Genomic DNA, 17,240 nt, shown 5'->3' on the forward strand with positions numbered 1-17,240 from the left:
GTCTGTCAGAATCTAGTAATAGATCCATGTCCTGATCTAGACCGCAATCCACCTGTTGGTGAACTAGGATTTAGAGCATTTGAAGCCTGAGCTTTTGGCTCACAGGATCTACTTACACATATTGTGATTATTAGAAACTGTTGTAACAATGTCCATGTTTAATATAGGGCAGAATATAAGAGTTCATAATAAAGGCTTCTTAAAGTGTGTAATTTCCACCAAAATTGGGTGATTTTTGTTGTCCTATGCAGTGGTTTGAAACACATTTTTACACAACATCATGGAAAATGATTATTTGAACCAGTGTTTTTGCTCCTTTCTGTGTAGGCGTATGTAAAGAGGACGCAGTAAGGCCGTTTTAACAGCTGCCGCTAATGATCTTCTGTTTTAGTTGCTCATTATTATTTTTTTCTTTGATTAACTGTTTACACAGTAAAATGTTTGAAAAACAAGAAATTGACAGCAAAGTTTCTTAATTTACTAAAGTGGGACCTTCAGATTGTTTGTTTTGACTGTTCAGAAGTCCAAGATCCAGAGTGTTTCAGTTTATAATGCTCACATGGAAGGATTTTCAAGCACAAAGTGGCTTTTTGTTCTTAATGGCCTTGAATGCCAGTAATTATCGAAATAGGTGCAATTATTTTCAGTCAAAACATCATTAATAGTTGACTGATCACTTGAGATTTTAATGTTCTCTTACTGACTCTTTAATAGATAATCAACTGACTCGATATCTTACTGTTTTTGATTTATTCAGACCAGCAAACTCCAGAGGTCTAAAGCTGTATATCTGCGAGGATGGTGCCACTGTCACTAAAGTCCATACAGTGTGTCAAGACACCAGGACACGCTCTGTGAGGTTAATTAATAATGAAGCAATCAGTCTCCTGTCAGTCTAATTAATATGACTAGAACAATCAACGGGAGCTGTTATTTCTAACACGCTGATTGGTGTCATGTGATCCAGCATCAGAGTTAGAAAGACTGGCGGCTTTGAAGAGGTCTGTCAGCCTAAGAACGTGCAGATAAACTATCACGTCATGGAAAATTGATCTCCGTGAACACATGTAGCAGCACAGCCGGTGGCAGCGGGAGTAGTTAGCCTTGATTAGGCGCACTTAGCGTGATTGACAGATTGACAAGTGCTTCTCGATCAATGGCAAAGTGTTGTGCCGTCCCTGCCCTGTCAGCGTGAGCCACATCCGTGTCCAGACATATTATCATCTAGCTACCGATAGAGGCCAGCCCCCGCTTCTACTGGCTCAGCCATTTTCCCCCACCGCTGTCCACCTTACACACAAGTAACTCTCAGGCTTTGTAGGATGGTCGATGGAGCCCTGTGCTTATTCAGCTTTTAGTTAGCTCAAGGGCACTATGTCACAAACATCCCTTGATTGACATTTGGGTGTTTCTTTGTGTGTTTTTGTTCCAGGACATCGACTGGGTTCAAACAGAAAAGCACGTCTTCGAGCAGGCCTCTAATCATCCCTTCCTGGTCGGCCTTCACTCCTGTTTCCAGACAGAAAGCAGGTGAGCTTTTCTATTGCACGAGTCGTGATTATTATTAGTATTATTATTTCTTTCTTTCTTTTGCTAGGCTTTGGAAAAATCCTCTGTAAATAAGAGCTACACCAATTTACAAAGACTGTTTACAGGTCTGAGGAGGGACTGCTGCCTGAATCAGGTTGTGCTGGTCATTTATTCAGATTTTAATTTAAGTTAGTTTTTCTTTCTTCTGATTATCAAACAAAGTAATTGAGAAAGCAGTCAGTGGGATATAAATCCAGAGCACACCTTTCCTTAAATTTTACCCTCCCAAATGAAATGAATATAAAGACCCAGATTCATTTCTTGCTACATTTACATATTTCTAAATTTTCTAAATAAAGCTTCACAAATGCATTGCATGGCTTCTCGCAGAATTGCACTGTACTTGTGGCAGTATTGGAGCCAGGGTGCAAAAAGGGAGGGACACCACACTTTCTTAAATACATTAATAAATATCATTAAATATCCCCATAAGAGTTGGACAGGCAGCTGTCTTTCAACTGAGTTCCTCATCACCACAACAAACATGGTGAACCAGCCGTCCATTTGCTGCAGGTACTAGTTTTCTGCAGGACTCCTGTCACCAGCAGCATTACACCACGATGGCGTTAGAATTTCTGAAGATTAGGCTTTTTGGGGATTGGTATGAACATAACCTGATCAACTTAGGGGTGCACAAGAGGGAAGGGCTGGGGCTACCTGGTTGGCTGAAGGGGATTGTTCACTAGTAAATAATTTGCACCCTTGTTAATACACGTGGACAACACCCACCCTAGAAAAGTAAAGTTACAGTCAGTGAGTAACTATGTTGGAGTAAATACATAAATGCATCCCTGTGCCTGCATACGTTTCCTCCTGCAGCCCAAAGACAAGCATGTTAGGTGAACTGGTGATTCTACAGTGGCTGCAGGATGTGAGCTAGCTCAAAGTGCTGTGTGAATGAGTGATTGGTCCTGGGATTCAAGACTTGGCCTGTCTTCTACCAGTATAAAGTTGGTGGTTCCTACCCACTCGAAAGCATCTTTGGGCAAGGTACCAAACCCCAGATGAGGTCATCAAAATACCATTGTACAACAACACAGTTAAATATGCCGCTCCTATGATTGAGGTATTATTACTTCTATGTAAACAAAACACTTGTTTTTAGGTCATTGAAGCGTGGTAAATGGCCTGTATTTGTATAGCGCTTTTCTAGTCCCTAAGGACCCCAAAGCACTTTACACAACCAGTCATCCACCCATTCACACACACATTCACACACTGGTGATCGTGTTCATGGTTAAGGTTATAGGAAAATCCCTGTTGCGGTGAAACATGTTTTGTGACAGTAAACGTAACTAAAATGACAAAGTTTGGTTTTAGAAACAAACACATAAGCAGTCCCTTGTGTTTCATTATACTTTAATCCCAAAGCAGCGAAGAGAGCACAAAGAACACAAGCAACACAAAATTATTAAGTGCATTTTTATTAGGTCATGTGTAAGACCTGGGTTAGACTTCTGCAGGGAATCTATGTGGGACCTACAGTTTCGGCATGAGTGGCAGACGTCATTGCCGACATTTATGTTTGTGCTCCTCCGTTCTGTGTTAAATAGCTTGTGGTCGTGTCCTGGTGTTAAATGTGCGGTTACACCCACGATGTAAACAAATAAAATGCTGGGACTTTTTCACTTCTGGGTCGCCGGTCTTTGTTGTGGACAGATTTTGTCACTCGAGTTTTTTTTTCACTTCTTTGTAGATTCCCCTTTGATTCCCTTACATTCCAGTAGTTTCATCTATCTCCCACCAGGAATTTGCTGACATTTGTGAGCCCTTATATCGATGCTATAATTATTACTCCTTATATTGAGGCGTCAATCAATATTCACTCACTGATCAATTAAAAAACAGTGGCGAAAAAGGTATCGCGGGTCGGGTTACGGTGTAGTTATGAAATGTTGGTGGATGTATATGTTTGAAATAAAAATGAACTGAAGTATAAATTAGTCAGGCTGCTGTTATAGGAAAATCAGTTAATTTTGGTCATTGTTGGAATCTCTTATTCACTAACTTCAAATTTAAATACAGGGTTATATGGTAGGGATTTTGGCCCTACCGTATAACCCAACTGTCTGGTGGTGCAGGTAGGAGCTAAAAGAGCCTCAGGCAGCAGCAGACTCATGGGAGACTCGTGCAAACCAGCAGGTGGACTGAGAGGCCCTGAATTTTGACTGTCATCAATATTTCTCAAGTTCATCTGAGAGAGCGCCTTGAAGTGCCTTGAGGCGCTATATAAATAAAATTGAATTGAATTGTGAGCCTGATTTAATAGGTCTTAGTGATCGAAGGCTTGCTCTCCGTCATTATGTTTTGAGCTGAACTGAAGAGCAAGTTTGAGATTTGAGTGAGGGGCAAAAGTACGCAGCTGTAAAGGAAAGATGTGTTCTTTTTTTGTGCACGAGAACTTCATAAAAGCAAGAAAAGTAATCGCTTAGTGGAAAAATGTTTTATGTTTTTATCGCCTTTGGAAGTAAAACTTTAATTGAAGCTGTAGTAAATATCCACCCGAGGCTGACTGTGTTAGATGCAAGTTTTATACAGTGAGTGTAATAAAATCAGTAAAGCACATAAGCAGGAAAAAAAAATGAGAGCGCTCATCCAGCCACCCTGACAGATGTCTTATGGATGATTGAAAGATGACTAATTCTGTATTTAAGAGAAATTAACTTCTGTTTCTTTCTGCAGACTCTTCTTTGTTATTGAATATGTGAATGGTGGAGATCTCATGTTCCACATGCAGAGGCAAAGGAAACTCCCAGAAGAACATGCCAGGTACAGTCTGGCCGTTTGCTTCATGTGTGATTAAAGGGACAGATGCGTTTTTAATTTCTTTATGCAGCCGAAGCTGAATTTAAAAACACAGTAATTTCCCTCTTTGTGTTTCAGATTCTACTCAGCAGAAATCAGTCTGGCGCTCAACTACCTCCACGAGCGGGGAATCATCTACAGAGACCTGAAACTGGACAATGTGCTGCTGGATTCTGAGGGTCACATCAAGCTTACAGACTACGGCATGTGCAAGGTGTGGTTTACGGATTAATGTGGTTTGTAATGATACCGCAGTGCACTTTGGATAAAAGCACCTGCACAGCTGCAGACGTGTCGGTTTACAGCCCTCTGAGATGATCTCACAGCTGATGATCTTTCTTTTTTTTTTCTTCTTCTTTCAGGAGGGCTTGAGACCTGGCGATACGACGAGCACTTTCTGCGGTACCCCCAATTACATCGCCCCCGAAATACTCAGAGGAGAGGATTACGGTGAGGATTACGGCATGGAGGCACTTACCAGAAATGCTATCTAATTCTGCAGTTAGAAAGTGTGTGAGGCAAAACTGGGTTTATCTGCACTAACGCACTCAAGCTACATTATATATAAACAATTCAACAACTGTAGACAAACGTAGGAACACTTTTTCTTTGGATGCATATTCGTTTTTTAAATTTAGGATATATTTAATTTATTTAAATGGTGCCCGACATACAGCAGTGATTTTAGTGCCTCAAGGAAAACTGTCACCACTGTCGCCAATACCCCACAATACACAAGCCAGGTATGTTACACTGTCACCATAAACCAGGGCTACTAGTGGGTAGTGACTGGTTGAAGAGTTTTTTGCAACTCCTGGGTTATTTATTTCTTGGTTTAAAAAAAACAAACAAAACAAAAACACCTAGCTGAAATTGTGTATGGTTCTGCTTTGCAATATAAGCGTGTGCAACAGTCTTTAAATGTTTTCCAACAGTTATTGAAGCTGTTATTATTTAAATCAGCTTTATTTTCAGCAAATGTAATGATAAAGTGCATTAAAAGTTTCCTAACTACACCCTGAAAACAGGTTTTAAAAAGCTGTTTTCTCCTGGAAGTTGCTCTTTTAGCACCATCTTTGCTGTTGGGGATTTCTCAACTAATCTAATCTGGGTAATTCAGGACTCCTCTAATGTCTCTAATGGTGAGGCACACCTATTTGCAGGATGGGCTTAATGTGAGAGGGGGAAAAAAAGAGTGAGAGATGTTCTGTTACTCGTGTAGTCCTCTAACTTTCTTTCTGAGGTGTCATTTTAACCTCTCAAATGTAGCAGAAATCAAATTCTGCCGTGCCCTTAGCTTGTACACATGGGGATTTTTGGTCAAAGTTATGGTTTATATAGCATCCACACCCCCTTTGAGGAAAAGTAAAGACCCAGTTGGCTGACATTTAATGTCTAAAAACGGTAGTTTTTAAAGTTAAATAGCGTGCTTGTCTGTTTATTCTCACATTTCGTCTTTATTCTTGAAATGTACTTTCAGCTTCTCTGTGAAATATCAGTTTCTACATCCTCAGTGCTGCGTGTTCGACTATCCATACACGCAGTGCTGTAAAAATAGAAAAGCCTCCTTGGTCACCAAATGTGGTGTCATGGCAACAAATTTCACAGTTAAAAGAAAAAGTTTTTGATTGTTTTTCCCTCCTTTATTTAAAAAAAAAAAAACACATATGAGCACAGCAGCTGTTTTTAGACACAGTAGGAACAGCACACGTGTGAATAATGAAATTAATGACGGCTGGGTTTGATTTTAGCTGCTCGCTCAGCTGTCGTGCTGCCGAGGCTGCTTACAACACCTGCGCTCTTCATACTGTGATGGCTGTAGTGGGAAAGTTTTGTTTTTTTTAAAAAAATGGGCCGAACGGCAAATTGTGTGGACATCAGAGTCACAGCAGGGGCATGTGTGATCCAGTGTAGGTCCACCATTGTTCTGAATGTGATCCTCTTATCATTCAAACTGTTAACCCAATCAATGAGATGATTAAATTTCACTGACTCCACGATGATCACACCCGCTTGTCTTTGTGTACAGAAAAACAAATGTCAGGCCCTTTTTGGGGATTTTGGTTGTTACTTATGAAAGAAATCAGCAAAAAACAAAAAACAAATTCACTGTGTAAACGCATTTAGTTGTTTGTTTGAGTAGAGGAAGTCATGTCAGATCTGACCTCTTTTTTTTTTTTAGTCTTTATTTTTAGTCTCTACACAGAAAACTGCGTTCCAGGGTTTTCTTTCCTTATTTTAATAATAATTTACATACATTAAATTATTTTTAAGTTAAAAAAAAAACTTAATGAAGTCAAAGACTGCATATAAAAGATGGACTTTTATATAAGGGGCGACTCGTGTGGCTGCAGAAACAAAGTCAGATTGTATATATGATCTTCACATATTTTTGTCCAGAACATGAGAAGGAGGGTGTAGTTTAGGGAAGGTCTACCTTGTCCCTCAGTTTTTTGGTCTTCCCCTCATTTATCATGTCCGGTTTCAAAACATCAAGATGGCGATAGCCAAAGGAATCAGTTTGACGACGCCACAATGGCATCTAAAATGTTCTGCTTTCTCTTTCATGCCTGCCTTACTTGTTTTACAACTTTCACATCATTATTTTTTTTATCTGTTTTCTTAACATTAGGGAGATATGGATATTTAATCTGATTGGAGGATTTCCTCCTTGTAAAGAAGAAACTGGAAGTTCTGTTTTTTCTGTAGCCACTTCCATTTTCGATTAAGTTTCTGGTTGACAACATATCAGGATTACTTAAGCTTTATTACTAATTAATACATATGTTATATCCCATATGTTGTGCTGCTCACCTCACATTCATATTGTGAAGATTTATGCAGTTTACATTAAAAACAACCTGATATCTCCATGTTTGCCTTCTCCTTTTATGCTTATGTCATCAAATGTTGTCCTGTTTTAAATCACAGTAACACTACAGTCTTCAGAAATCTGTGATGTGGAGCAAAACCAGATGTTTGAAAGTGCTGTTACAAGTGAAGTGACAGCTAAGATTTGGTGAAATGATGCAGCTGTTTAGCTCCAATGCACATGTGCCAAATTCAAGGCCCGCGGGCCACATGTCTCTTAATTTTTAAATACATTTAGTCTCGCTCCACTTTCTCAGCTGAGGATGAGGTTGAGCATCTTATTAACACTATTAGCATTATTTTCTTGACTAAGTATTATAAAGACTACGGTACTTGTTTGTAGACTAGCTTAGAGCTTTATGTGGACCAAACTGTAGGTGAGAAGGTGGTGTGAGACATACAAATTAATTTACTGGAAATATATCTGTCCTCCATTAGGGCAGGAGTGTCACAATCAGTTAAACTGATTGTGACACTCCTGCCCTAATGGCTTAAAAGAGAGAGAGAGAGAGAAATGGGCAATCTGAATAATGTGCTTGTTATTGAAGGTGTGATAATATACAGAAACACCAACTTTCAAAGTGAAGGTGGTTGCTATAGTAACCCTGAAATGCTGGTGTACTTTGAAGTTTTGTAAGTGGCAATTAAAAGTTCCTCCTCTCTAATTGCAATAAAGATAATTGTGCTGCTCTTTTTCTTTGTTCTTTTTTTTTTCCCCCCCCTTCAGTCGTCGGTCATTTGTGTTGTTTTGGCGTTTCAAAGCGTCAGAGCTGTAACGTACGATATGTGTGTGTGTGCATTTGTGTGTGTGTCCCAGGGTTCAGCGTGGACTGGTGGGCACTAGGCGTGCTCATGTTTGAGATGATGGCGGGCCGGTCGCCCTTCGACATCGTCGGCAGCTCCGACAACCCGGACCAGAACACAGAAGACTACCTCTTCCAAGGTAACACGTGTGCTTCTGCGCTTCGTAAAAAAACTGCTGAGTTCATGCAACACCTTCATGTTGACACCTTTCTATTGGCTTCTCTCAATACCAGGAATATGCCATCTGTTACAGAGAGAAGTGTGAAACCATGTGCCCCCCACCCCATTATTTTAGTATAAATATGGTTTTATATTGTGTTTGTTTCTTATAATTAACAGTGAGGTGGGTTAACAAAAAGATTCATATCTTGGACTGTCGCGAGCATACCCAGCAGGATTGAACTCATAACAGCAGCAGTGTTAGCACCATATCATCTTCTCCTCTTCTTGTCCACCCCTTGACCCCTTTTCTGTCACCTCCTGCAGTAATATTGGAAAAACAGATCCGAATCCCGCGCTCGTTGTCAGTCAAAGCTGCCAGCGTCCTCAAAGGATTCCTCAACAAGGTAAGAGAGGGTCTGACAGGCCTGTAGCAGTGCCACCTCTTACTGTCTTTTTTTGGGAAATGTATCCACTTTCCTTGCCAATTCTCTCTTCTCACTTTCTCCACCTTTCTTCTCGGGTATTGGACTTGTTATCTTTCCTTTCCACCATAGTCTCCCACTTCTCTCACCCTCTTCTCGCACTCACTCCCACAGGATCCCAAGGAGCGCCTGGGCTGCCACCCTCAGACGGGCTTTGCCGACATCATGGGCCACCCGTTCTTCCGAAACGTCGACTGGGAGCTCGTGAGTGATTCAATTTCATCCTCTGCTTTTCTCAGTCAGTTCTTTCAAATGAAGGAAATCAGCATTGGTGCATGCCGCATGTCAGATAGGTCAAAATAAATCCATACAATCGATTGCGGGGGGAGAGGGAGAGAAAAACAAGAGCTGCCGCGAGACCGCAGAAGGTCAAATCTAAGTGCGCAGGGTCGCCGTCTCCTGCGCTCTTTCTCCTGCGCTCTTTCTCCTGCCCTGCAGGTGTAGACGCTCTGTCAATACTGAGGTTATTAGCTGTGGGGTGAGACTTGTTTCTTTGTGAAGAGCAGGCAGCTGGAAACAGACAGGCCAGGCAGAAGACTGACAGCAGCAGATACGATTACTTACACACACACACACAGAGGAAGTTTAAAGACGGAGAGGAAACGAGAGGGGACGGATCACACGGGGCTGATATGTCGATCTCTGCATGTCCGGATTGTCGAGCTGTGGTTCATGTTGACAGAGAAGCCATTAACACTCTAATTTCAGCGCCGCTGTTTACAAATCGTTTCATTCACAAATTTCAGCATGATTACTGGAACCTCAGAGAAGCTCGTAGGTTGGCTCGGATATCGCTGATGCTTTCTCTGAAGCTGCGGTTTGCACTCGTTGCCACTAATACTGAAAACCACATGCTTGACTGGATTCTTGCTATGACTGATATTTGTGTCTGTGTATAATCCTTATTTATAGTTTATGCTTGAAAACCAGTATGAGTGTGAATATAAATGTAGAACGCAGTGCAGGAAATGAAGATGTGGACCTGTATTTACAGATGTTAGTCACTTGTTTGGTATCTCGAAATGACTTGTAGAAAAAAAAATACCGGTGAAATTTAAACTAGGGCTAAAAATACTTCGCTAAAATACTTGCTAAAATACTTATTTCTGTTGCTTCCTGTTATCAGTTTCAGCGATGAGTAAATTATCACCCAGGAGTCTTTTTAGATTCCTGTTTTATGACCCTTAGAACCATAAAATTAGTGTCAGATGAGACTCACGGCCTCATGCTGATATTAGCTTCAACCTTACATATGAGCGCACGAATGAATGAATGAATAATGTATGTATTGTTAATGTATCCAACTGAAGGACTGATGAGCTGATGGGGCCCGAACTGTGCTCATGGATGAGCTACAGCAGGGGTCGGCAACCTTTATGATCATGAGTGCCATCTAAAATTTCCTCAGAAGTCAATCTGCCATATGATTGTTAATATTAACAGTTACACATTATATAGAACAACTTTATACAATTATATTTGTTCGCAGATGTTTGCAGCTATCAGCAAATACTTATCAGCTATTTTGAAACAAAAAAAGACACTTTTTATCCATAACAAGAACTCCATAACAGCAAATGAACTGTACAACAGAAAATGCAAATGCTATTTATGGTCTCCTTACAACAATGCTAAGAAAAATAAACTGAGCCAATATGGCATGTTTGTTAATACAGAGATACACATGTTAATGTGATCTCTGGTCTCCCACTCAGAGACACAGGTCTCCCAGTTTCCAGCATTCAGACGGCTACCTGAGGACACTCTCCGTGTGAGAGAAAATCTGCTCACACAAATATGTAGAGCCAAATACTGTAAATAATGTCCCTGCAATGTTCTGAAGACCGTTAACCTTGTCAGGTAGTGATGTCCAGCAGGTGAAAATGCAAGCTCCATGAACACGCACATCTATGGATTCCAGCTGCGTTCGTAGTTCTGCAAACTTTGACCCCCACAGAGTCGAGCTTTTCAGTTCAATCAGCTGCATTTCAATGTCGCATTAAGTGGCATTAACTCGGCCAGTTAATGCGAGACAAATCCAGCTGCTCATTAAAGCTTTCTGGTTTGATCAGTCTCGAGTCTACAGATGTATCCATGTATTTCCGTGGTGCAGATGCTGCGCTGAGCGGACAACTCCTGAAGCATTTGAAGTGTCAGAATGTGGAAATTTCAACATTGCTTGAAAAAACTGCCAGCTAACAACGTCCTTCTCACCAGTAGGCTAAGTTATTTTTAGCCAATTACAAGTTGAATCTGGTAATTCGGGTTGTTAGCTAAGATACCATCATTAAGAAGCGGCACAACTAATGTGTCTATGCGAACTAATTTGCGATGTGCACCGCTGACCCGGCCATTTATTTTTTAATGCACCTTCTCAGATTAATTCACTGCGTGTCGTGCCCAGGGCTGGACTGGGACAAAAAATCAGCCCGGGCATTTTGACTAGAAAACGGCCCACCAGGTATTGAAGCCTTTGAATGAAAACAAACGCTGTTGTGACAGTGATGTACACTTTCTTGTTGGTATATGTATGATTTCTATACATTTTACGTCAGATAAAAACTTTGGTTGTAAGATTTAGATAATTATTTAATAAAAACTAGATATTTTAAATGAGAATAAGAAAGTATTTCTTTGTGCCCCCCTCTCCCTGTTAATGCCCTACCTGGCCCCCTGGCAAAACTTTTGCTAGACCCGACCCTGCACAGTTACCAGCTGTAAGCTACTTAGAAAAGGATCCTGGTGTTATTTGTCTCTCAGAAACAGTTCATAACTTCCCTTCAACTCATTCATGTCACCTAAAAGGTAAACCTGTTTCTCCATCACCTGTTCAGCTCTGATGATTCAGTAAGGACATCTCCTGGTTTCATCTTCACCTCTCACTAGGATATCCAAACCGACATCATGACTAGCAGCTTTTAAGGCTGTGGCTCCAACAAACATCAGCTGATACTAGAAATTAATATTAAATAAATTCTAACAACAGCTGATCAAGCTTAAACGTGCTGCTGTTGTTTAGCGCAACATCCGCTGGTTTCCTCTTTCTGGCGCAAAGTGGGCGATAAACAAATGAGAGAGAAAAGCCGATCAGCTGATCATTGATCAGTTTCATGATTGAAGTAGAAACAGGGGGGGGGGGGGGGGGTAGAATGAGAGAAGAAGAGGCAGCTGTGCAGCGTAAATACACAGAATAACTCCAGCTTTGTGTCTTTTTCCATTCTAGCTGAAGTACGGGACAAACTGTGTTCCTTTTCACCTCAATACGATAATAATAATAATAATAATAATATTTTCTCTGAATGCGGGACGATTCCGTTTTTTACGGGACTGTTGGCAACTTGGTTTATATCTGACCCAGATATACTGCAGGTCATAACTTCTTACCTGAAGTTCAGTTCACACTCAGACCGGCGGCCACCTCGGGTCTCTCCTCCTGCCTCCCCTTTCCCTCATCCACCTGCTGGCCTCTGTGGGAGCTCCGCCATAGAAAATTAAATAATAAAATTAGTTTAATAATAAATAATTAGATTTTATGTTAAGTGGTTTAAGGATGAAAGTGAATTTTGCAGTTTAGGGCTAATTGTGTTTAATACTTTTTGTTTTTTTTGTTTTTTTTTACTTAATTAGAATGAAATTATACTGTTGTGGTATTTTTAGCAATGAGAACAAATCTGTCATATCTGAATTTGCCGTCACGTATTCGTCGTACTTTACTAAAAAAAAGTTTACATTTTCTACCCGTTTATAAACGTAATTAACTCTCAAGTGACCTCTTCTAGAGTCATTTAGGACACCTGCCACATGTTTATATGTGTCGTGACATTTTTATATTGTAAAAATACTAACCTACCTCCAATATCTTAAATTTCTCATATGAAATTGGCCCATTGATGTGGCATGGATAATGGAAAACTGTGTCATCAAAATATTACTCTGCACAACATGCATATATTACAGACACCTGTTAGGAGTAAGCCTTGAAGCTCTTTTGTAAAGTGATCAGGTTCTATCATATTCTGTCAATACTGTGTTAGACCTCACATTTATTGACTTTATTATAGAGGTCAAGGAGAGGGGTCTCTGCCTATGCAGCTGCCTATGGAAAAACCCAGAAACCGTTGTAATGGGCATCCTCCCTCGTCTTTATTGATATACCAGGAGGTGGTCAGGTGTGGTGTGTATGCTAAACAGAAGCCTGGAAGCAACAAAGGATTAATAAAGCACCCTGACTGTGAAGACTTGATTGTAATTTGTTGATCAAAGTTACAGTTTCCAGTTTGGTGTTAAGCTCCCAGGAAACTGTAATACACAATTCACTCAAACACACCTTAATAATTAAAACTGTCTGTTATTGAAAAGAAAATACAGGAAATTAATATTTGACTAAATTTGTAAACTCTCTCCAGAGAAAACAACATTTAAGTACATCAGAACATTTTAGAGTGTTTCATAGATAAAGACAACTCTTAAAAGCCATTAAAAGCATTACTGTATAAATTATAGTATGGTCATTTAAGTGTTAAACTAATCCAGATTAAACCTGCTTTATATCTTTTAAAGAAGACAGAGCACGTAACATCAGCTTTATCTGCACAGACAGACAGACAGACAGACAGGGCAGCTCGCCAGGATCACCATGACCTCTTTTCCCTGTTTGGTCTGGAGCTGAGACCCAGCACTCGGTCAGAGTGTCTGGAGGATCAGCTTACAACCCTCCCACCCCCTTTCCCCCATGCTGATGTTAAAGTTTGCCCCGCAGTGTGCCCTCTGGCCTGCAGGGGGAGCAGTTATTGCCCTCCAAACAAGTGCAGTAACACTCGGGACCAAGAGCTGCACGTACACTGTGATAAATGAAACCACAGGCAGAGGAAATGAGTGGAAGTCCCTAATAAAAGTTTTTACTCTGTGTTCAAATGCTTTTGAGTGGAGAGGACGTCACTCAGGCCTGATTACAGCTGCGGGAGAGCGTATCCTCTTAGAAATCCTGTTTCTGTCGGACAAACTCATTTACAACCTTGATACAGTCACTATTTTAAGCTTCTTAATAACACTGCAAATAAGGATTGTTTCCATTATTCACAGATTATTTCTCAATAGATTAATCTCTTAGTGTTTAAAAGGTGTGAAAAATATAGTCACAGTTTCTCAGAGACCAAACAGATGCTTTGAAATGAGATTTTTCTGGCCACTCTGAAAAGCTCTTTTTTTCTTCTTCTTTTTTTTCTTTTTTGGTTAATCAATCACAAAAATACTTGCAGATTAATTTTCTATTAAGCAACTAATTGGTTATTTAAAGAATTATTTAAAAACTGGGTCCTACCTTCGTCCTTTGCTTTACTTTCAGCTGGAACATAAGCAGGTGGTCCCTCCGTTCAAGCCCAACATCTCAGGGGAATACGGACTGGACAACTTTGACGCCCAGTTCACCAACGAGCCAATCCAGCTCACGCCTGATGACGAGTGAGTCAGCGCTTCATTTTGTGCTCATTTCGTGTTGCAGTCTGTTTTCTGTCGATTTTAACCAACTTTTTGATCTTTTCTCCTCCATTTTTTCCCCTTTTTCAGGGACGTCGTGAAGAAGATCGACCAGTCTGAGTTTGAAGGCTTCGAGTACATCAACCCTCTGCTCATGTCAGCGGAAGAGTGTGTGTGAGGGGGCGTGGCGTCTGTGCACACGCACACCACACATACACACCCACACACACACACACACACACACACACTCATGCACGTGTTTACGTGGCGTCTCAGTGTCTTCAAGCTGCATGGTTACGAGACAACCCGATGACATCCACCTTCTGTTCGAGGGCCGCACACATGCACAAGTAGAACGCTTATTTGCCAAAACGAATCTCACACTCTGCCATTTATAGCCACTTGTCCTTAAGCCTACCTTCTTTCTTAATTATTTTTATATCATGTAAATCTGCACTGATATCAGAAATATCTCGTCGGGGCCTCTTTGTCGGTGGCCAAAGTGGCTGCTAAGTTCTTCCAGTGTCGCTGTATGTGTGGGGTGGGGTGGGGGGGAAGAGGCATGGCTCCCTCCCGACAGATGAACTGAGCTCCCTCTTCTTCCAGCTGGTGGGGTATTTTCAATGCATATTTTATTTGTACATATATGAAAATACTAATGAGGATAAACGTTAGACAGCGACTTTTTAGCTTCAAGCCAGTCGGACAAGCACTGACATCTTAAAGTTTTTGGAATTAGCTTTGTCACGACGTCCCCCGCCCTTCTCTGTAGAAAAAATCATAACACTAGCCTTTAAAAAAAAAAAAAAGAAAGGAAAAGAGTAGAAATGAAAAAATAAAGAAAAACAATATATTTTCTCATGTTTTGTTTACCATTTGTCAAAGTGTTAAATGTTCGAGCCCTGAGTAAAAAACAAAACAAAAAAAAAACCATGAATGCTCAACATCTGGACGGTAAGGGGCTACTTCAGGTCCCTTCTTCCACAGTGAAGGAACCGAAGCGGCAGCGTAACACTAATAACAAGGAAATGCTCTCAAACTGTGAAATGAAGACGCTCGTTCTGGAAAAATGGCACACAGTACCTGAAAGCTGGAGCACAGGTTTGTATCTTTCTGCGCAGGGGCTGTTTGTGACGCTCACATTCATACAGAACCAAAAACTAAACACATGAAATGTCTTGCTGGTACGTATTAGAGGGTACAAAATACGTAAGGAAGATGTGCTGTCATAGAAATTATATATTTAGATCCCCCTATTATTTTAACACATCTTTCTAAAAACTTATGATCTGTTACCTGTCTTTCTTTCTTTGGTATTCATTCCATGTTTGTCTTTTTTTTTTTTTTGCTGCAAATCAAATATTAAAAGAAAGAAGAGCTCAAAAGAGCAGCGGACCGCACCGTGAAAAGGTTTTAAAGCTGTAACCCATATCCACTGGACTTTTTACCATGTTCGGCCCACAGTTTATTTTCTGAATTAGATATTTTATAAAACTGTTACAAACATAAAGCATCATAAAGACTCGCTCTGTACCCGCAAACTGTAAGCGGGGGTGCGCAAACCTCCGGGTCCTCCGGCGGAGCACTCTGATCTGTTACACTTGTTACTGTTGCTTTGTTGTTTCTTTCTTTTGTGGATATGGTTAGCTTTGATTGTTTGTTTGTTTTTTTGTTCTTTTTTTTTTATCACTACATTGATTCCAAAATGTTACTGGGTGATCCCAATGGAAACACTTTTTGTTGTGCTTGTTGTGTTTTGAGGATGTTTGCCATCCACAGGACACTGGTGAACTTTATTATTAGCGTTCAGAGAAAAAAAGAAAAGAAAAAACAGACACTAAAATAAACATTTTATTTCTCTCCTTGTGGTAATATGTGTTTGTTGGTGTGGCTCTGTCTTTGGTTTAAAAGGCACTAGTAAGTACAAAAGAAGCAGAAATAAATTAGAGCTGTTAAGTATAAAGATACTATTTAGGAGGAAAAGCCTTTAGTACGTTCAATGAAAAGCAAGAATTAAAAAAACAGAACTAGAGGAAGTGGGAGTGAATGCAGTACAGGGTTCAGAATTTCATTTTTGTGCATCAGATATTGATTGTGGTTAAAAATACAGCAACGTTTCTACTGATTTGTTTGGTTCAGCCACTAAAAACATATATGTAACACTTTTTGTCCCCTGGGTTATCTTCAGAATAGTTACCATGTGGTTCAGAGGAATAATTAATATTCAGTACGAGTTTTCATTTCCCTTTGAGGAGCTTTGTCAAGTAGATCTCCGGTGACGTCACAGCAACGTCACCGCGGCTCGCCGTGCAGCTGAGGATTCAGATGTTTTGATAAAAAATTTAACACGGTTGGGAGTTGGTTTTTCGTGCCAGAGATGAAACGCTGGGTATCTTTGCCTCTGCTCCTTTTCTCTCTACATTTTTTTTTTTTTTCTTTGAGTCGGTCTCTCACTGGTCCCTCTGATTACATCACTCAGACGTCAGAGATGAGATGATGATGAGATGAGATAGCCTTTGCCCATAACCGAGATGACAGACCTTGCCGACCGTACATACAATACACAAACATCGCATTGGGGAGACAGGTAGGTAGCGAGGAAAAAAAACATCGAAATGTGTAACACAAAAGGATAATACAGGAATGCACAGATATCAACACACCATAGCACAATAAACACAGACAAGCAACATAGGAAAGTGTTCCAGTGTGTGCATCTGATCTGGGACCGCTGCAATCTTCGACTGCACCTCCAGCTGACTCGATGTCCACATCAGAGGGGAGGTGGCGTTGGATCCGGGGTTAATGATGGAAATAAGCCTTTTGGTTCTCGGAGGTGCATCATTTTACTGTTTCATATAATGTGGTTCATTTCACTTTCAGTCAGTGTGAGTGAGTGTACTTCAGCGGTTACACACCCACACACACATTAACTGATAGTTTCAATATTGCATACAACAATTCCCATCATCCTGCTATAAATTCATCTCCTGTTCTTGAGTATAACCGGTGGTCTGCACCCTGTCATTCTTCCATTAATGAAGATGTCTG

At 40.5% G+C, this 17,240-nt stretch overlaps 1 protein-coding gene across 1 annotated transcript in view; it reads left to right on the plus strand.

Annotated features, from left to right (window-relative positions):
• The window catches only part of prkci (protein kinase C, iota), a 43,625-nt gene extending 27,574 nt beyond the window's left edge, over nt 1–16,051 (plus strand). The window contains exons 10-18 of the mRNA XM_085141614.1: nt 1,433–1,530; nt 4,273–4,359; nt 4,474–4,609; nt 4,758–4,845; nt 8,084–8,209; nt 8,557–8,636; nt 8,829–8,918; nt 14,059–14,174; nt 14,280–16,051. Coding sequence (XP_084997740.1) covers nt 1,433–1,530; nt 4,273–4,359; nt 4,474–4,609; nt 4,758–4,845; nt 8,084–8,209; nt 8,557–8,636; nt 8,829–8,918; nt 14,059–14,174; nt 14,280–14,367 — 909 coding nt within the window. The 3' untranslated portion in view covers nt 14,368–16,051. The remainder of the gene's footprint in view (nt 1–1,432; nt 1,531–4,272; nt 4,360–4,473; nt 4,610–4,757; nt 4,846–8,083; nt 8,210–8,556; nt 8,637–8,828; nt 8,919–14,058; nt 14,175–14,279) is intronic.
• The last annotated feature ends 1,189 nt before the right edge of the window (nt 16,052–17,240 follow it).

This window comes from Neolamprologus multifasciatus, chromosome 18 (genome assembly GCF_963576455.1).
Source record: "Neolamprologus multifasciatus chromosome 18, fNeoMul1.2, whole genome shotgun sequence".
Lineage (NCBI taxonomy): Eukaryota > Metazoa > Chordata > Actinopteri > Cichliformes > Cichlidae > Neolamprologus > Neolamprologus multifasciatus.